General features: G+C 43.5%; 1 protein-coding gene across 2 annotated transcripts in view; it reads left to right on the top strand.

Moving 5' to 3' along the window:
• The window catches only part of LOC139550249 (kinesin-1 heavy chain), a 43,378-nt gene that overhangs the window by 13,051 nt on the left and 9,128 nt on the right, over positions 1-21,199 (top strand). For both annotated transcript variants that reach the window (XM_071361004.1, XM_071361003.1), the window contains exons 3-19: positions 56-234; positions 2,265-2,313; positions 3,096-3,151; positions 4,851-4,938; positions 5,695-5,819; positions 10,487-10,591; positions 10,887-11,032; positions 11,255-11,403; positions 11,777-11,964; positions 13,752-13,820; positions 14,068-14,154; positions 14,227-14,346; positions 14,509-14,652; positions 14,823-15,011; positions 19,520-19,637; positions 20,379-20,434; positions 20,660-20,769. In XM_071361004.1, the coding sequence (XP_071217105.1) occupies positions 56-234; positions 2,265-2,313; positions 3,096-3,151; positions 4,851-4,938; positions 5,695-5,819; positions 10,487-10,591; positions 10,887-11,032; positions 11,255-11,403; positions 11,777-11,964; positions 13,752-13,820; positions 14,068-14,154; positions 14,227-14,346; positions 14,509-14,652; positions 14,823-15,011; positions 19,520-19,637; positions 20,379-20,434; positions 20,660-20,769 (1,978 nt within the window). The remainder of the gene's footprint in view (positions 1-55; positions 235-2,264; positions 2,314-3,095; positions 3,152-4,850; positions 4,939-5,694; positions 5,820-10,486; positions 10,592-10,886; positions 11,033-11,254; positions 11,404-11,776; positions 11,965-13,751; positions 13,821-14,067; positions 14,155-14,226; positions 14,347-14,508; positions 14,653-14,822; positions 15,012-19,519; positions 19,638-20,378; positions 20,435-20,659; positions 20,770-21,199) is intronic.

Here is a 21,199-nt window from a genome sequence, read left to right as displayed (position 1 = left end):
GGGTACATTTCCATCTTGTAAGGATTAATATTGATTCCTCTTCTTCTTCTTCCAGATGTTCTGGAGGGGTACAACGGGACAATATTTGCATATGGACAGACGTCATCCGGCAAAACCCACACGATGGAGGGAAACCTTCATGACACAGATGGGATGGGGATCATCCCCAGGATAGTGCAGGACATCTTTAACTACATCTACTCTATGGACGAGAACCTGGAGTTCCACATCAAGGTAGCTACTGGCTAGAGCTCTACTACATCAGAACATAGAGTTCCACATCAAGGTAGCTACTGGCTAGAGCTCTACTACGTCAGAACATAGAGTTCCACATCAGGGTAGCTACTGGCTAGAGCTCTACTACGTCAGAACATAGAGTTCTACATCAGGGTAGCTACTGGCTAGAGCTCTACTACGTCAGAACATAGAGTTCCACATCAGGGTAGCTACTGGCTAGAGCTCTACTACGTCAGAACATAGAGTTCCACATCAGGGTAGCTACTGGCTAGAGCTCTACTACGTCAGAACATAGAGTTCCACATCAGGGTAGCTACTGGCTAGAGCTCTACTACGTCAGAACATAGAGTTATACATCAAGGTAGCTACTGGCTAGAGCTCTACTACGTCAGAACATAGAGTTCTACATCAAGGTAGGTACTGGCTAGAGCTCTACTACGTCAGAACATAGAGTTATACATCAGGGTAGCTACTGGCTAGAGCTCTACTACGTCAGAACATAGAGTTCTACATCAGGGTAGCTACTGGCTAGAGCTCTACTACGTCAGAACATAGAGTTCCACATCAGGGTAGCTACTGGCTAGAGCTCTACTACGTCAGAACATAGAGTTCCACATCAGGGTAGCTACTGGCTAGAGCTCTACTACGTCAGAACATAGAGTTCCACATCAGGGTAGCTACTGGCTAGAGCTCTACTACGTCAGAACATAGAGTTATACATCAAGGTAGCTACTGGCTAGAGCTCTACTACGTCAGAACATAGAGTTCTACATCAAGGTAGCTACTGGCTAGAGCTCTACTACGTCAGAACATAGAGTTATACATCAGGGTAGCTACTGGCTAGAGCTCTACTACGTCAGAACATAGAGTTCTACATCAGGGTAGCTACTGGCTAGAGCTCTATTACGTCAGAACATAGAGTTCTACATCAGGGTAGCTACTGGCTAGAGCTCTACTACGTCAGAACATAGAGTTCCACATCAGGGTAGGTACTGGCTAGAGCTCTACTACGTCAGAACATAGAGTTCCACATCAGGGTAGCTACTGGCTAGAGCTCTACTACGTCAGAACATAGAGTTATACATCAGGGTAGCTACTGGCTAGAGCTCTACTACGTCAGAACATAGAGTTCCACATCAGGGTAGCTACTGGCTAGAGCTCTACTACGTCAGAACATAGAGTTCTATATCAGGGTAGCTACTGGCTAGAGCTCTACTACGTCAGAACATAGAGTTCTACATCAAGGTAGCTACTGGCTAGAGCTCTACTACGTCAGAACATAGAGTTCCACATCAGGGTAGCTACTGGCTAGAGCTCTACTACGTCAGAACATAGAGTTCCACATCAAGGTAGCTACTGGCTAGAGCTCTACTACGTCAGAACATAGAGTTCTACATCAAGGTAGCTACTGGCTAGAGCTCTACTACGTCAGAACATGGAGTTCCACATCAGGGTAGCTACTGGCTAGAGCTCTACTACGTCAGAACATAGAGTTCTACATCAAGGTAGCTACTGGCTAGAGCTCTACTACGTCAGAACATAGAGTTATACATCAGGGTAGCTACTGGCTAGAGCTCTACTACGACAGAACATAGAGTTCCACATCAGGGTAGCTACTGGCTAGAGCTCTACTACGTCAGAACATAGAGTTCCACATCAGGGTAGCTACTGGCTAGAGCTCTACTACGTCAGAACATAGAGTTCTACATCAGGGTAGCTACTGGCTAGAGCTCTACTACGACAGAACATAGAGTTCTACATCAGGGTAGCTACTGGCTAGAGCTCTACTACGTCAGAACATAGAGTTCCACATCAGGGTAGCTACTGGCTAGAGCTCTACTACGACAGAACATAGAGTTCTACATCAGGGTAGCTACTGGCTAGAGCTCTACTACGTCAGAGTTGAATTGCTTTACAGTAGCTGGTTGAAAGACATTCAGTAGAATCACTTTAGTCGACAGGGTTTTAAAACCTGTTGATTTGTCTCTGTGGATACTTTCTAATGAGACACTCCTCTTATTTTCCAGGTTTCATATTATGAAATTTACTTGGACAAGATTCGGGACCTGTTGGATAGTAAGTCTTAGGCAAAGTGAACACAGTGTGTGTCCTAAATGGCGGCCTATTACCTACGTAGTGCACTACTTTAGACCATAGCCCTATGGGCCCTGGTTAAAACTAGTGCACTACATAGGGAATAGTGTGCCATTTAGGACACGTCATATATAGCGTGCCTCTCCTCCTGGCTTGTGGCCATGCTGGTGTGTATAATTGGCTAGTTTACATCGCTGTCTGTTAAAAGGAGCTGATTGATGAAATGTTGCCTGTTGAAACAGGAAAAGGGTGGATGGTGGTGTTCAGGACATCAGCTGGAAATGTTGTCACTGATACTAGAATGAATGGCCTGTTCATGTTTGGACTGAAGAGAAAGAACGTCTGCATTGTGCTCTGTAAACATGGTGTATTTGAATCGGTCCTTAAATACATTTTCCTCACCCAGTTTGAGCATGAGGTTTCTTCACACACACGCAATGATACTTAAATGGCTAGTTCAATCTCCATTTAACAGCAGAAGACGGGCTTTCTGCCTTGGCTCCAGAACTATCTACAGTATGGTCTACAGTAGGAGAGTCTAAGTCATTCCATTGAGGGACTAGTGTCTGCAGGTTTGAGTTTTTTCCCCTTCAGTTAAGATCTAGACAACCATGTGAGGGGAGTTCCTTACTAATTAGTGTCCTTAATTCAGCAATCAAGTACAAGGGAGGAAGGAAAACCTGCAGACACTCAGCCCTCTGTAGAATGACTTTGACACCCCTGGTTTAGAGTCTTGACTATGTTACATGTTTCCTTCTCTCCAGTGTCAAAGACCAACCTGTCAGTGCATGAAGACAAAAACAGAGTTCCCTATGTCAAGGTGAGTCTTTCATCCAGAAATGAGCTAAACGTCCTCACTTAGTTACTCACCCTATAAACTGTTAAGACTGCAGCCACCTAATAGCATAAAACATGGTGTCACCTGACATAGACAATGTAGCGATTCCCTATGAAAAGACAGGCTCTGAAGCTACTCAACTGTATGCATGCACCACTCTAACTCTCTCTGGATAAAAGTGACTGCTTAAAGCCATTTATATCACCCTAACTCTCTTTGGATAAAAGTGACTGCTTAAAGCCATTTATATCACTCCAGCTCTCTTTGGATAAAAGTGACTGCTTAAAGCCATTTATATCACTCCAGCTCTCTTTGGATATAAGTGACTGCTTAAAGCCATTTATATCACCCTAACTCTCGTTGGATAAAAGTGACTGCTTAAAGGCATTTATATCACCCTAACTCTCGTTGGATAAAAGTGACTGCTTATAGCCATTTCTATCACTCTCTCTTTGGATAAAAGTGACTGTTTAAAGCCATTTATATCACTCTAACTCTCTTTGGATAAAAGTGACTGCTTAAAGCCATTTATATCACTAACTCTCTTTGGATAAAAGTGACTGCTTAAAGCCATTTATATCACTCTAACTCTCTTTGGATAAAAGTGACTGCTTAAAGCCATTTATATCACTCCAGCTCTCTTTGGATATAAGTGACTGCTTAAAGCCATTTATATCACTCTAACTCTCGTTGGATAAAAGTGACTGCTTAAAGCCATTTATATCACTCCAGCTCTCTTTGAATATAAGTGACTGCTTAAAGGCATTTATATCACTCCAGCTCTCTTTGGATATAAGTGACTGCTTAAAGCCATTTATATCACCCTAACTCTCGTTGGATAAAAGTGACTGCTTATAGGCATTTATATCACTCTCTCTTTGGATAAAAGTGACTGTTTAAAGCCATTTATATCACTCTAACTCTCTTTGGATAAAAGTGACTGCTTATAGCCATTTCTATCACTCTCTCTTTGGATAAAAGTGACTGCTTAAAGCCATTTATATCACTCTAACTCTCGTTGGATAAAAGTGACTGCTTAAAGCCATTTATATCACTAACTCTCTTTGGATTAAAGTGACTGCTTAAAGCCATTTATATCACTCTAACTCTCTTTGGATAAAAGTGACTGCTTAAAGCCATTTATATCACTCTAACTCTCTTTGGATAAAAGTGACTGTTTAAAGCCATTTATATCACTAACTCTCTTTGGATAAAAGTGACTGCTTAAAGCCATTTATATCACTCCAGCTCTCTTTGGATATAAGTGACTGCTTAAAGCCATTTATATCACCCTAACTCTCGTTGGATAAAAGTGACTGCTTAAAGCCATTTATATCACTAACTCTCTTTGGATAAAAGTGACTGCTTAAAGCCATTTATATCACCCTAACTCTCTTTGGATAAAAGTGACTGCTTAAAGCCATTTATATCACTAACTCTCGTTGGATAAAAGTGACTGCTTAAAGCCATTTATATCACCCTAACTCTCGTTGGATAAAAGTGACTGCTTAAAGCCATTTATATCACTAACTCTCTTTGGATAAAAGTGACTGCTTAAAGCCATTTATATCACTCTAACTCTCTTTGGATAAAAGTGACTGTTTAAAGCCATTTCTTTTTGTGATTACATTAAGAGTTGATAAGATGGTCCAGTGTCGTCACAGGTTTTCTTTGTCCACAGGGATGCACTGAGAGATTTGTCTGCAGCCCAGAGGAAGTCATGGACACCATTGATGAAGGCAAATCTAACAGACATGTAGCAGTTACAAGTAAGAGTCCGCCCTAAAGTCCATCCCATATGGCACCCTATTCCCTTTATAATGCACTACTTTTGACCAGGGCCCAGGGCCCTATTCCCTTTATAATGCACTACTTTTGACCAGGGCCCTATTCCCTTTATAGTGCACTACTTTTGACCAGGGCCCTATTCCCTTTATAGTGCACTACTTTTGACCAGGGCCCAGGGCCCTATTCCCTTTATAGTGCACTACTTTTGACCAGGGCCCTATTCCCTTTATAGTGCACTACTTTTGACCAGGGCCCTATTCCCTTTATAATGCACTACTTTTGACCAGGGCCCAGGGCCCTATTCCCTTTATAATGCACTACTTTTGACCAGGGCCCAGGGCCCTATTCCCTTTATAATGCACTACTTTTGACCAGGGCCCAGGGCCCTATTCCCTTTATAATGCACTACTTTTGACCAGGGCCCTATTCCCTTTATAGTGCACTACTTTTGAGGGCTCTGGTCAATGAAGGGAATAGGGTGCCTTTTCAGACACAACCAGTCTCTATTTGTGTATTATTATTCTACCTGCCTGATCAGTGCTGATCCCAGACCTGTTGTCTTGTCTCAGACATGAATGAGCACAGCTCCAGAAGTCACAGTATTAATATTTTAACTGATCAACGCTGATCCCAGACCTGTTGTCTTGTCTCAGACATGAATGAGCACAGCTCCAGAAGTCACAGTATTAATATTTTAACTGATCAGTGCTGATCCCAGACCTGTTCTCTTGTCTCAGACATGAATGAGCACAGCTCCAGAAGTCACAGTATCTTCCAGATCAACGTGAAGCAGGAGAACACTGCTACAGAGCAGAAACTGAGCGGAAAGCTCTACCTCGTCGACCTGGCTGGAAGTGAAAAGGTAGGAAAAGACTATCTGAGGTTAGCTTATTGCAGCTTATTGGTTCAGGAATAAAACAATGAAAGAGAAACCTGCACACTGGTTCTGTTCTGATGAAGGCAGACAACCGATTCCGATATGTCATTTTTGTAAAGGGATACTGGCAAGAGCAGTGTGCAGGCTTTCTTTTTTTAGAGAAAAGGTACAACAACAACACAACATGTATGAGTCAAAACATCCTGATCTGGCCCCTCATGACTCTACTAACTGCCTGCTGTCTGAGGGAAACAGAACTCCCTGACACAAATTCTCTCTCTGCTGCTCTCTCTCTTTCACCCTCCTTCTCGCTCCCTCTCTATGTTGCTCTCTTTCTCTCCTGCTCTCTCTCTTCTGCTCTCTCTTTTCTGCTCTCTCTTTCTCTCCTGCTCTCTCGCTCTCTCTCTCCTGCTCTCTCTCTTCTGCTCTCTCTCTTCTGCTCTCTCTCTCTCTCCTGCTCTCTCTCTCTCTCTCTCTCTCTCTCTCTCTCTCTCTCTCTCTCTCTCTCTCTCTCTCTCTCTCTCTCTCCTCTCTCTCTTCTCTCTCTTTCTCTCTCTCTCTCTCTCTCTCTCTCTCTCTCTCTCTCTCCTGCTCTCTCTCTCCTGCTCTCTCTCTCTCTTTGCTGCTCTCTCTCTCTCTCCTGCTCTCTTTCTCAATTCAATTTCAATTTAAGGGGCTTTATTATCATGGGAAACATATGTTAACATTGCCAAAGCAAGTGAAATAAACAAAAGTGAAATAAACAATAAAAACTTAACATTCACAATAGTTCCAAAAGAATAAAGACATTTCAAATGTCATATTATGTTTATTTACAGTGTTGTAATACATTTATTTTTATTTTTTATTGAACCTTTATTTAACTAGGCAAGTCAGTTAAGAACAAATTCTTATTTACAATGACGGCCTAGGTACAGTGGGGTTTGTAAGTCGCTCTGGATAAGAGCGTCTGCTAAATGACTTAAATGTAAATGTAAATGTTAACTGCCTTGTTCAGGGGCAGAACGACAGATTTTTACCTTGTCAGCTCGGGATTCAATCTAGCAACCTTTCGGTTACTGGCCCAACACTCTAACCACTAGGCTACCTGCCGCCCCGAATGTGATGTGCAAATAGTTAAAGTACAAAAGGGAAAATAAATAAACATAAATAGAGGTTGTATTTACAATGGTGTTTGTTCTTCACTGGTTGACATTTTCTTGTGGCAACAGGTCACAAATCTTGCTGCTGTGATGGCACACTGTGGTATTTCACCCAGTAGATATGAGAGTTTATCAAAATTGGATTTGTTTTCAAATTGTTTGGGGGATCTGTGTAATCTGAGGGAAATATGTGTCTCTAATATGGTCATACATTTGGCAGGAGGTTAGGAAGTGCAGCTCAGTTTCAACCTCATTTTGTGGGCAGTGTGCACATATCCTGTCTTCTCTTGAGAGCCAGGTCTGCCTACGACGGCCTTTCTCAATAGCAAGGCTCTGCTCACTGCGTCTATACATAGTCAAAGATTTCCTTAGGTTTGGGTCAGTCACAGTGGTCAGGTATTCTGCTACTGTGTACTCCCTGTTTAGGGCCAAATAGCATTCTAGTTTGTTCAGTTTTTTTGTAAATTCTTTCCAATGTGTCAAGTAATTATCTTTTTGTTTTCTCATGATTTGGTTGGGTCTAATTGTGTTGCTGTCCTGGGGCTCTGTGGGGTCTGTTTGTGTTTGTGAACAGAGCCCCAGGACCAGCTTGCTTAGGGGACTCTTCTCCAGTTTCATCTCTCTGTAGGTGATGGCTTTGTTATGGAAGGTTTGGGAATCACTTCCTTTTAGGTGGTTGTAGAATTTAACGGCTCTTTTCTGGATTTTGATAAATAGCGGGTATCGGCCTAATTGTGCTTTGCATGCATTATTTCGTGTTTTACATTGTGTTTTACATTGTTTTACATTGAGGATATTTTTGCAGAAATCTGCATGCAGTGTCTCAATTTGGTGTTTTTCCCATTTTGGGAATTCTTGGTTTATGTTCCTTTTGATGGAATAGAAAGCCCTTATTGACTTGTCTCTCAGATCGTTCTCAGCTTTGTGGAAGTTACCTGTGGCCCTGATGTTTAGGCCGAGGTATGTATAGTTGTTTGTGTGCTCTAGGACAACGGTGTCTAGATGGAATTTGTATTCGTGGTCCTGGCAACTGGACCTTTTTTGGAACACCATTATTTTTGTCTTACTGAGACTTACTGTCAGGGCCCAGGTCTGGCAGAACCTGTGCAGAAGATCTAGGTGCTGCTGTAGGCCCTCCTTGGTTGGGGACAGAAGCACCAGATCATTTTAGTAGGGTGAGGCCGGGTGCTGCAGACTGTTCTAGTGCCCTCGCCAATTTGTTGATATATATGTTGAAGAGGGTGAGGCTTAAGCTGCATCCCTGTCTCAACCCCCGCCCCTGTGGAAAGAAATTTTTTTTTTTTGCCCATTTTAACCGCACACTTGTTGTTTGTGTACATGTATTTTATAATTTCGTATGTTTTTCCTCCAACACCAATTTCCATCAATTTGTATAGCAGGCCCTCTTGCCAAATTGAGTCGAAAGCTTTTTTGAAATCAACAAAGCATGATAAAACTTTGCCTTTGTTTTGATCTGTTTATTTGTCAATTAGGGTGTGCAGGGTGAATACGTGGTCTGTCGTACGGTAATTTGGTAAAATGCCAATTTGACATTTGCTCAGCTACATTGTTTTCACTGAGGAAATGTACGAGTCGGCTGTTAATGATAATGCAGAGGATTTTCCCAAGGTTGGTGTTGACGCATATCCCCCATTCATTATTGGGGTCAAATTTGTCTTCACTTTTGTGGATTAAAGTGATCAATCCTTGGTTGCAAATATTGGGGAAGATGCCAGAGCTGATGATGATGTTAAAGAGGATGATGTATAGTCAATTGGAATTTGTTGTCTGTATATTTTATCATTTCATTTTGGATACCATCAATGCCACAGGTCCTTTTGTGTTGGAGGGTTTGTATTTTGTCCTGTCGTTCATTCAATGTAATTGGAGAATCCAGTGGGTTGTGGTCGTCTTTAATAGTTGATTCTAAGATTTGTATTTCATCATGTATATGTTTTGTTCTTTGTTATTGGAGAAGTGGTTTACCCATATCTCCATTTTGGATAGATAACTGTTTGTGTTGTTGTTTGTTTTTCCCAGAAGTGGTTAGAGTCTATGGATTCTTCAATTACATTGAGCTGATTTCTGCCGTGCTGTTCCTTCTCTTTCCATAGTGTATTTCTGTATTGGGGCGGCAGGTAGCCTAGTGTTTAGAGCGTTGGGCCAGTAACCGAAAGATTGCTGGATCAAATCCTCGAGCTGACAAGGTAAACGTCAGTCGTTCTGCCCCTGAACAAGGCAGTTAACTGTTCCCCGGGCGCTGAAGACGTGGATGTCGATTATTGCAGCCCCGCGCACCTCTCTGATTCAGAGGGGTTGGGTTAAATGTGGAAGACACATTACAGAATGCATTCAGTTGTACAACTGACTAGTGTCCCCCTTTCCCTATTGTTTTAGTGATTCACCATAGTGAAGGCGTAGACTCAGGTTCTGGGTTTCTATGTTTTTGGTTGGATAGGTTTCTCAATTTCTTTCTTAGGTTGTTGCATTCTTCATCAAACCATTTGTCATTGTTGTTAATTAGGCAACAACAAATTCTATCAATTTGGCAACAACAAATTCAATCCCTTCTAGACAACTTCCTGGACAAAATGTTTCACTGTAATAGTGAAGAAAGTGAAGGTGTAAACTTGCCAATAGAAACACTGAACAGTATATTTGACCTCTCAGCTTCCCTGTCAAATCTAAACATTTCAAGCAGACAACCTAAGAAAATTGTTTTTTGGTAGATTTCCACACTAATTTCCTTCCATCAATAGCATTTGTTAATATTATTCAGTTGCTTTGGCCTTTGATGCCTCATGATTGAGGATTGCTCTGTTCAAGTAGACTGGGATTTTGCTGTGGTCTGATAGGGGTGTCAGTGGGCTGACTGTGAATACTGAGAGACTGGGTTGAGGTCGGTGATAAAGTAGTCTACAGTACTACTGCCAAGAGATGAGCTATACGTGTACCTACCGTAGGAGTCCCCTCGAAGCCTACCATTGACTATGTACATACCCATCGTGCGACAGAGCTGCAGTAGTTGTGACCCGTTTTTGTTGGTTATTTTGTCGTAATTGTGTCATGGGGGCATATGGGGGAGGGAATGCTGTCACCTACAGGCAGGTGTTTGTCCCCCTGTGTGCTGAGGGTGTCAGGTTCTTGTCCGGTTCTGGCATTTAGGTTGCCACAGACTCTCTTTCTTTCTTTCTTTCTCTCCCTCTTCTGCTCTCTAGCTCTCTTTCACCCTCTCTCTCTCTCGTTCTCTTCTGCTGCACTCTCTTTTATACCCCCCCTCTCTCTTTCTCTAGATTTATCTCTGAGTAAATGTACATAGCCCACAATGTATTTTTTCCCAGTAGTCTAATCTGTTGATATTATCAAGACTGATGAACATTGTTAGGTTATGTCACCCAGACCACATGTTTGACCCATCCCAATATATTATTAAGGCCTCTGGTGCACAGCAAGTGTTTGTACATGTGATCTATCTTACCAGACGGTCCCTGTCTGTCTCTTTCTTCTCAGGTCAGTAAGACGGGGGCGGAGGGAGCCCTGCTGGACGAGGCCAAGAACATTAATAAGTCTCTGTCTTCACTGGGCAACGTCATCTCAGCTCTAGCAGAAGGCTCTGTGAGTAGCCCTCTACTATCACAGATACTGTGACTGTTGGTTTGGTTGGTGTAAAGATGAGTTGACCCACTTAAGCCCAATACCTCACATCAACAGTATCCGTCATTATTTTAGAGATGTAAATAAATGTTCCTAAAGGCCAGGGGTCTGGTTCTAGCTGATTCACAGTTGTATAATTCCACTCCTTTTGTTTCAATCGTAGATTGGTTTGTTTTGTTTCTTCTTTGCTCAGAATGTAACAACTTGAATGGGAATTCTATTGTTGTTTCTCTTAGTGAACGTTGTTTTGTTTCAGGGTTATATCCCGTACAGAGACAGTAAAATGACCAGAATCCTTCAGGACTCTCTGGGGGGGAACTGTAGGACCACCATTGTTATCTGTGCCTCTCCCTCCGCCTACAACGAGTCAGAGACCAAGTCCACCCTCATGTTTGGACAGAGGTGGGCTCACTCACTAGCTCCTAAAGGCATAGTTCACTCCAAAATATATTTGTAGTAGTCCACTGTTAATACAATCCCACAAGTATGCATGGCAACAGTCACGTTTTCCCCAAAAAACAAACAATTCACAATGAGTTACTACAATCACTATTTAGTGAGCTATTCAGGGCTGTTGATTTAAAATAGGGTGTAACGGTTTGGTCCTGTTTGTGGTGTTTGCAGAGCGAAGACCATTAAGAACACGGTGTGTGTGAACGTGGAGCTGACGGCAGAACAATGGAAGAAGAAGTACGAGAGGGAGAAGGAGAAGGGCAAGGCCCTGAGGAACACCATCACCTGGCTGGAGAATGAGCTGAACCGCTGGAGAAACGGTGAGGAGGAGAAGCCCAAAGTTATCAGCTGGCTAGGTCCTCATCTTTACTGTACAGACGTAGTAGAACAGCAAGGTCGTGTTCATTAAGGCACAACGTAGCAAAACATTTCAAATGGTTTGCAATAGAAAGTGAAAATAAGTGTTTCTTATTGAAGAAGTACAGATACTACTACCTCCCTGATTTGTGTTTATGTCATTTTCTTGAGAGAGGGACATTTGAGTAATCTATGTGGAATGAATTTGTTGTGGGGGGGGGGGGGGGGTGATTGAAGACAGACACTCAGCTCAGATGAGAGCATCATGGCGATGAGAAGATAGCCCTGCAGAGTGTGTCTGACCTCTCTGTGTGACCGTCACGCTGCCCCCTTCAGGTGAGAGTGTACCGGTGGGCGAGCAGTTTGACAAGGAGAAGGCCCAGGCTGAGGTGCTGGCCCTGGACAATGTGCCTAACGACAAGCCTGCCTCTACCCCCAACATGCCCCAGCTCCGTCTGACCGACGCAGAGAAGGACAAGTGTGACGGGGAGCTGGCCAAGCTTTACAAGCAGCTGGATGATAAGGTGAGAGAGGCCGGCCACAGAGCGCGCGCGCGCGTGTGTGTGTGCGTGCATGCGTGTGTGTGTGTGTGCGTTTGTGCGTGTTGAGAAGGACAAATGTGAGGGGGAGCTGACCAAGCTCTGCAAGCAGCTGGACGATCAGGTGAGAGACACCGGCCACACAGCATCCAGCAGGAAGTAGCAACAGCCAATGGCTACGTCATAAATTGCACCCTATTCCCTATATTGTGTACTACTTTTAAACAGGACCCAATAGGGAATAGGGTGCCATTTAGGATGCAACTAATGAGTTGAAGGGAAAGAGCTGAGTAAGACACTCACACGGGTCAAATCAAATCACATTTTATTGGTCACATACACATCTTCAGCAGATGTTATTGCGGGTGTACCGAAATGCTTGTGTTTCTAGCTCCGATAGTGCAGTGGTATCTAACAATTCACAACAATACACACAAACCTAAAAGTAAAAGAATGGAATTAACGAAATATATAAATATTAGGACGAGCCAACTGGACATGATGCAGGTGTGTTGTTGAACAAGAATCCATCAAGATACACTATTTATACACCCCTTCAAATTGGTGGATTCAGCTATTTCAGCCACACCCGTTGCTGACAGGTGTATAAAATCGAGCACACAGCCATGCAATCTCCATAGACAAACATTCACTCAACTGTAAGTGGTAGTCCACATAAGCTCACAGAACGGGAGCGCCGAGTGCTGAAGCGCGTAAAAATCGTCTGTCCTCAGTTGCAACACTCACTACCGAGTTCCAAACTGCCTCTGGAAGCAACATCAGCACAAAGAACTGTTCATTTGGAGCTTCATGAAATGGGTTTCCATGGCCGAGCAGCCTAAGATAACCATGCGCAATGCCAAGCGTCGGCTGGATGGGTGTAAAGCTCTCTGCCATTGTACTCTGGAGCAGTGGAAACGTGTCTCTGGAGTGATGAATCACACTTCACCATCTGGCAGTCCGACGGAGGATTTAGGACCTCCAACTTTGTGGCAACAGTTTGGGAAAGACCCTTTCCTGTTTCAGCATGACAATGCCTCTTGCACAAAGTGAGGTACATACAGAAATTGATTGTCCAGTTCGGTGTGGAAGAACTTGACTGGCCTGCACAGAGCCCTGACCTCAACCCCATCGAACACCTTTGGGATGAATTGGAATGCCGACTGCGAGCCAGGCCTAATCGCCCAACATCAGTGCCGAACCTCACTAATGCTCTTGTTATAGCAGCAAAGGGGGGACCAACTTCATATTAATGCCCATGATTTTGGAATGAGATGTTCAACGAGCAGGTGTCCACATACTTTTGGTCATGTAGTGTAGATGACTGTCCATGGGAGACGCCCCATGTTGGAGCGTGTGTTTGTCTGTGTGTTTGAATGATGATGCTAATCCTGTCCTCTCTCCCTGCTGTCCTCTCTCTCCCTGCTGTCCTCTCTCTCCCTGCTGTCCTCTCTCTCCCTGCTGTCCTCTCACTCCCTGCTGTCCTCTCACTCCCTGCTGTCCTCTCTCTCCCTGCTGTCCTCTCTCTCCCTGCTGTCCTCTCTCTCCCTGCTGCCCTCTCTCTCCCTGCTGTCCTCTCACTCCCTGCTGTCCTCTCACTCCCTGCTGTCCTCTCTCTCCCTGCTGTCCTCTCTCTCCCTGCTGTCCTCTCTCTCCCTGCTGTCCTCTCTCTCCCTGCTGTCCTCTCTCTCCCTGCTGCCCTCTCTCTCCCTGCTGTCCTCTCTCTCCCTGCTGTCCTCTCTCTCCCTGCTGTCCTCTCTCTGTGTGTCCAGGATGATGAGATAAACCAGCAGAGCCAGCTGGCTGAGAAGCTCAAGCAGCAGATGTTGGACCAGGAGGAGGTGAGTTGGGCTGTTGTCATCTTGTTGTTACTGTAATTCTGGTTAAAGACTATTGAACCTCAATCAAAGTAATCAAACTGTATGTTAGCTAAATGACCTTTCTATATATGTCATGGTCTGACTTTTCATTTGTGTGTGTGTGTGTGTGTGTGTGTGTGTGTGTGTGTGTGTGTGTGTGTGTGTGTGTGTGTGTGTGTGTGTGTGTGTGTGTGTGTGTGTGTGTGTGTGTGTGTGTGTGTGTGTGTAGCTGCTGGTGTCATCGCGACGCGACCATGACAACCTGCAGTCGGAGCTGAACCGCCTGCAGGCTGAGAACGAGGCTTCCAAGGATGAGGTGAAGGATAATAATATTGTTATTATTACTATAGTTATTGTTAATGTTACTATTAATGCTGTGGTGTTGTAGGTGAAGGAGGTGCTGCAGGCCCTGGAGGAGCTGGCTGTTAACTACGACCAGAAGAGTCAGGAGGTGGAGCAGAAGACCACGGACTTTGAGATGCTCAGCGAAGAGCTCAACCAGAAATCAGTGAGACAATGTCCACTCCTCATGAAGAAAGCTGTCTATTCATATTGTAATACGTTTTAAGACCTGCATGTTGTTTTTTGTTATCTGTATAAGTCAGTCATACCTCTATTTTTGTCCATATGATATTAAAATATGCAAATGTTTTTCTCCGTCTGTTTCCAGAACGTCCTGACGTCCATTGACTCTGAGCTGCAGAAAGTGAAGGAGATGACCAACCACCAGAAGAAGAGGACCAGTGAGATGATGTCATCACTACTCAAAGACCTGGCAGAGATTGGCATCGCCGTGGGCAGCAACGACATCAAGGTAAACAGGAAATGACACGTCACCACATGACATTCCAAAAGATGGGTTATTTTATAAGCATCTAAAGGAAATATGAAATATCTGTTTCCCCTAAACCTGAATAAAATGATAACCTTGCCCTTCTTTCTTTCTACCTCTGTCTCGCTCTCTTTTCTCCCTCCCTCCCCCAGCAACACGAGGGCAGTGGTCTGATAGACGAGGAGTTCACGGTGGCTCGACTGTACATCAGTAAGATGAAGTCGGAGGTGAAGACCATGGTGAAACGCTGTAGGCAGCTGGAGAGCACCCAGTCAGAGAGCAACCAGAAGATGGACGAGAACGACCAGGAGCTGGCCGCCTGTCAGCTGAGGATACAACAGGTATTATTAGCCTGCTACTTATCATACAGTAGTTAACGTCCAACACACTCCACTCTTAGGCTGGAGTTATACCACGCAACTTTCACACCAGTTTTTGTTGCCGTTGTAAGTGACATCATTTCAAGCAACTTTGCTGATACATGAAGCAACTCAAACGCAACTAAAATTACATGCAACAGCCAATCAAATTGAAGCTGCTTTTGTTTTGTCACATCATTCCACATGGAACTCTAAACCCACCCAATGTCATCTGCTGCATTAAATTGTGATTTTCACAAATGTAATTGTTTATCCAACCATTTAGTTATTGTATAAGGATCGATTTAGACAGCATTCTGGCTGTACAATTTTGCTAGCGAGCCAAAATGAAATTGACAGCACTGTTTTATCAAGCTAGCTAGCTAGCAACCATCTAACCAAGCTAGCAACAAACTAAGCTAGCTAGCTAGCAACCAAGCTAGCTAGCAACAAACTAAGCTAGCTAGCTAGTGGCGCAGTTCATGTTGAACAATTTCAGTTGACACTGTTTAGAGAGAGGCCTGAGTTCACTTCAGAAATGACATTTATTGGCTGCCAAACCATGTACATAAACCTTTACTAGCTTTGATGCCAATATTTATTTATACAGCTCCCGTATAGCAAATCTCTCTTCTGTCCACCTTCATCACGGTTCCCACAGCACTGGCAGCTGTGTTGTTGACATGGCAACTGGCCAGGAGTTCTGACCCATAGATATTTATAACTAACCCAAGATAGTTCATCTGTGTTGTTTTCAATGGAAGCAAATGAAGCACAGTGGGCAGCAAGGAGGTGGGCAGAGCCAGGCAAGGAGCTAGCGAGTTCTAGCATGTATTTGCATATTTCCGAACACCTCTGTGAAGTGTGACTGTGCAACAACTCGATTCGCCCTTGCAATCCTATAAAAAAAATAATAATGGAGACTTTGGCAAAGGGTCACGTTTACAAAACGTAGTGCACTGTGTTCATAACAGATTGTAGCTTTGGGAACAGAAAACGTAGTGCACTCTGTTCATAACAGATTGTAGCTTTGGGAACAGAAAACGTAGTGTACTCTGTTCATAACAGACTGTAGCTTTGGGAACAGAAAACGTAGTGTACTCTGTTCATAACAGATTGTAGCTTTGGGAACAGAAAACGTAGTGTACTCTGTTCATAACAGATTGTAGCTTTGGGAACAGAAAACGTAGTGTACTCTGTTCATAACAGATTGTAGCTTTGGGAACAGAAAACGTCATTGAGTTTGGGCTTTTCTTCAATGAGAAAATCAGCAGAATGTGGGCTCGGTTTTATCCATCTTCTCCCACTGCCGGCCTTGGGGCTTCCTCTCGTCACCATATTTGGTGGGTAGGGGAAATTCCAGCCAGATGCTTTAGATTATACATGCGGTAAAATAAACTCAGCATAAAAAGAAACGTCCTCTCACTGTCAACTGCGTTTATTTTCAGCAAACTTAACATGTGTAAATATTTGTATGAACATAACAAGATTCAACAACTGAGACATAAACTGAACAAGTTCCACAGACATGTGACTAACAGAAATTGAATAATGTGTCCCTGAACAAAGGGGGGGTCAAAATCAAAAGTAACAGTCCGTATCTGGTGTGGCCACCAGCTGCATTAAGTACTGCAGTGCATCTCCCCCTCATGGACTGCACCAGATTTGTTAGTTCTTGCTGTGAGATGTTACCCCACTCTTCCACCAATGGCCCTAGCCCTCACCCTCCGATCCAACAGGTCCCAGACGTGCTCAATGGGATTGCGATCTGGGCTCTTCGCTGGCCATGGCAGAACACTGACATTCCTGTCTTGCAGGAAATCACGCACAGAACGAGCAGTATGGCTGGTGGCATTGTCATGCTGGAGGGTCAGGATGAGCCTGCAGGAATGGTACCACATTAGGGGAGGAGGATGTCTTCCCTGTAACGCACAGCGTTGAGATTGCCTGCAATGACAACAAGCTCAGTCCGATGATGCTCTGACACACTGCCCCAGACCATGACGGACCCTCCACCTCCAAATCGATCCCGCTCCAGAGTACAGGCCTCGGTGTAACGCTCATTCCTTCGACGATAAACACAAATCCGACCATCACCCCTGGTGAGACAAAACCACGACTCGTCAGTGAAGAGCACTTTTTGACAGTCCTGTCTGGTCCAGCGATGGTGGGTTTGTGCCCATATGCGACCATGTTGCCGGTGATGACTGGTGAGGACCTGCCTTACAACAGGCCTACAAGCCCTCAGTCCAGCCTCTCTCAGCCTATTGCGGACAGTCTGAGCACTGATGGAGGGATTGTGCGTTCCTGGTGTAACTCAGGCAGTTGTTGTTGCCAACCTGTACCTGTAGGTGTGATGGTCGGATATACTGATCCTGTGCAGGTGTTGGTCTGCCACTGCGAGGATGATCAGCTGTCCGTCCTGTCTCCCTGTAGCGCTGTCTTAGGCGTCTCACAGTACGATCATTGCAATTTATTGCCCTGGCCACATCTGCAGTCCTCATGCCTCCGTGCAGCATGCCTAAGGCACATCCACGCAGATGAGCAGGGACCCTGGGAATTTTTATTTTGGTGTTTTTCAGAGTCAGTAGAAAGGCCTCTTTAGTGTCCTAAGTTTTCATAACTGTGACCTTAATTGCCTACCGTCTGTAAGCTGTTAGTGTCTTAACAACCGTTCCACAGGTGCACGTTCATTAATGGTTTATGGTTCATTGAACAAGCATGGGAAACAGTGTTTATACCCTTTACAATGAAGATCTGTGAAGTTATTTGAATTTTTACGAATTATCTTTGAAAGACAGGGTCCTGAAAAAGGGACGTTTCTTTTTTTGCTGAGTTTATCTGGCTCCTTGTTATATCTGTGTCCGAACCTTCGAAAGGATCATGTGACAAAAGCATTCATTTTTGATTGGCTGTTGCTTGCACTAAGTTGAAAAGATGAGTTGCTTATTAGTTACGGGGGGGAGGGTTCACAAAGCAATCAAGAAGCAATTCTGTTGCAGGTTGTGTCGTGTAACAACTCTCAGGTACAACAGTGGCTACTCGCCATCATTATCCTGTTACTTCTCACCCACTGCCTCTTGAAATCCAACAATATTGTGCTAGTTTCACAAATTGACAGTTAGACCTCCAAAAGAATCCAACAGATTTATCTGCATCTGATTGAACCCATTCTCTATAAAGACCCTGTATCGTGGTAATATACTGTAGTATAGTAAAGGGAAAGGGGGATACCTAGTCAGTTGTACAACTGAATGCATCTGAATCAGAGAGGTGTGGGGGGCTGCCTTAATCAACATCCACGTCTTTGGCGCCCGGGGAACAGTGGGTTAACTGCCTTTCTCAGGAGCAGAACGACAGATTTTTACCTTGTCAGCTCGGAGATTCAATCCAGCAACCTTTCGGTTACTGGCCCAACGCTCTAACCACAAGGCTACCTGCCGTAGTCATGTAGTAATATAATGTAGTAATATCATATCATATAATATAGTAATGTAGTAATATAATATACTAATATAATGTAGTAATATAATATAGTCATGTAGTAATATAATATACTAATATAATGTAGTAATATAATATACTAATGTAGTAATATAATATACTAATATAATAATATAATATAGTAATATACTAATATAATGTAGTAATATAATATAGTCATGTAGTAATATAATGTAGTTATATAATTTAGTAATGTAGTAATATACTAATATGATGTAGTAATATAACCTAATAATGTAGTAATATACTTATATAACGTAGTAATATAATATAGTCATGTAGTAATATAATATACTAATATAATATAATATAGTCATGTAGTAATATAATATAGTCATGTAGTAATATAATATACTAATATAATGTAGTAATATAATATAATATAGTAATGTAGTAATATAATATGCTAATATAATGTAGTAATATAATATAGTCATGTAGTAATATAATATACTAATATAATGTAGTTATGTAATATAATATAGTCATGTAGTAATATAATATACTAATATAATGTAGTAATATAATATAGTAATATGATATAATAATGTAGTAATATAATGTAGAAATATAATATAGTAATGTAGTAATATAATAACATTTAACATTTAAGTCATTTAGCAGACGCTCTTATCCAGAGCGACTTACAAATTGGTGCATTCACCTTATGATATCCAGTGGAACAACCACTTTACAATAGTGCATCTAACTCTTTTAAGGGGGGGGGGGGGTTAGAAGGATTACTTTATCCTATCCTAGGTATTCCTTAAAGAGGTGGGGTTTCAGGTGTCTCTGGAAGGTGGTGAATGGTGGTGAAAGGTGGTGGTAATAATGTAGTAATATAATAATGCAGTAATGCAATATTATAATATAGTAATGTAGTAATACTATATTAATGTAGTAATAATATATAGTAATGTAATAATATAGTAATGTAGTAACATAATAATGAAATGTAATAATGCTGTAGTAATCTCCCCCTGCAGCACGAGGCTAAGATCAAGTCCCTGACAGAGTACCTTCAGAACGTGGAGCAGAAGAAGAGACAGCTGGAGGAGAACGTTGACTCTCTGAACGAGGAACTGGTCAAGATCAGTGCCCAGGGTAACACACCCCCAGCTGCTGTAACACACCCCCAGCCGCTGTAACACACCCCCAGCTGCTGTAACACACCCCCAGCTGCTGTAACACACCACCAGCTGCTGTAACACACCACCAGCTGCTGTAACACACCCCCAGCTACTGTAACACACCCCCAGCTGCTGTAACACACCCCCAGCCGCTGTAACACACCCCCAGCTGCTGTAACACGCCCCCAGCCGCTGTAACACGCCCCCAGCCGCTGTAACACGCCCCCAGCCGCTGTAACACACCCCCAGCCGCTGTAACACACCCCCAGCTACTGTAACACACCCCCAGCCGCTGTAACACACCCCCAGCTGCTGTAACACACCCCCAGCCGCTGTAACACGCCCCCAGCTACTGTAACACGCCCCCAGCTACTGTAACACACCCCCAGCTACTGTAACACACCCCCAGCCGCTGTAACACACCCCCAGCCGCTGTAACACGCCCCCAGCCGCTGTAACACGCCCCCAGCCGCTGTAACACGCCCCCAGCCGCTGTAACACGCCCCCAGCCGCTGTAGCAGACACACCCTGCCGCTGTAACAGACACACCCAGCCGCTGTAACAGACACACCCAGCCGTTGTAACAGACACACCCTGCTGCTCTGTATGCATCGATGACACATAATATAATACATTCCTTATAAACGTCTCTAAAACGGTTTTAGAATAAATAGTGCCATCTAGTGACAAAGGTCAAATGTTTTTGTTTTTGCAGAGAAAGTCACAGCCATGGAGAAGGAGAATGAGATCCAATCTGCTAATGAGGTCAAGGTATGTCACCCTGTTCATACTATAGAACTGCCTTCTATGATCATATGTTATGGTTTATATATATATAATATATATATATATTGGGGAGACGCGGGATGTCTAAGTATCATCGATTGTATGTAAATTACAGTTTGGAGCAGTCTGACTTTCCTTTCCGCGTCAGGAGCTGTTGTTTCTGTCATCCAGATGATTGTTGACCTATTGACCTGTGTCTGGCATCCCCAGGAGGCTGTGGAGCAGCAGATCGCTGGTCACCGTGAGGCCCATCAGAAACAGATCAGCAGTCTGAGAGATGAACTGGACAGGAAGGAACACCTCATGACTGAACTGCAGGAGTAAGAGAGAGACACACACACACACACACACACACACACACACACACACACACACACACACACACACACACACACACACACACACACACACACACACACACACACACACACACAGTCTTGTACAGCTAACCTTGTGGGGACACACAATTCAGTCCCATTCAAAATCCTATTTTCCCTAACCCCTGACCCTAAACTTAACCCTAACCCGTACTCTTACCCTTACCCTAAACCTAACCTTAAACCTAACCCTAACCCTAAAACTAACTCTAGCTCCTAAACCTAATTCTAACACTAATTTTAACCTTCACCCTAAACTTCTAGAAATAGCATGTGACCTTGTGGGGGCTAACAAAATGTCCCCAGTTGGTCAAATTTTTGTTTGTTTACTATTCTTGTGGGGACTTCTGGTCCCCACAAGAATAAACAGGTC

This window comes from Salvelinus alpinus, chromosome 23 (assembly GCF_045679555.1).
Source record: "Salvelinus alpinus chromosome 23, SLU_Salpinus.1, whole genome shotgun sequence".
Taxonomy (NCBI): Eukaryota; Metazoa; Chordata; class Actinopteri; order Salmoniformes; family Salmonidae; genus Salvelinus; species Salvelinus alpinus.
Note: the sequence above shows the minus strand (reverse complement) of the source record. Positions and strands in the feature narration are given on the sequence as shown.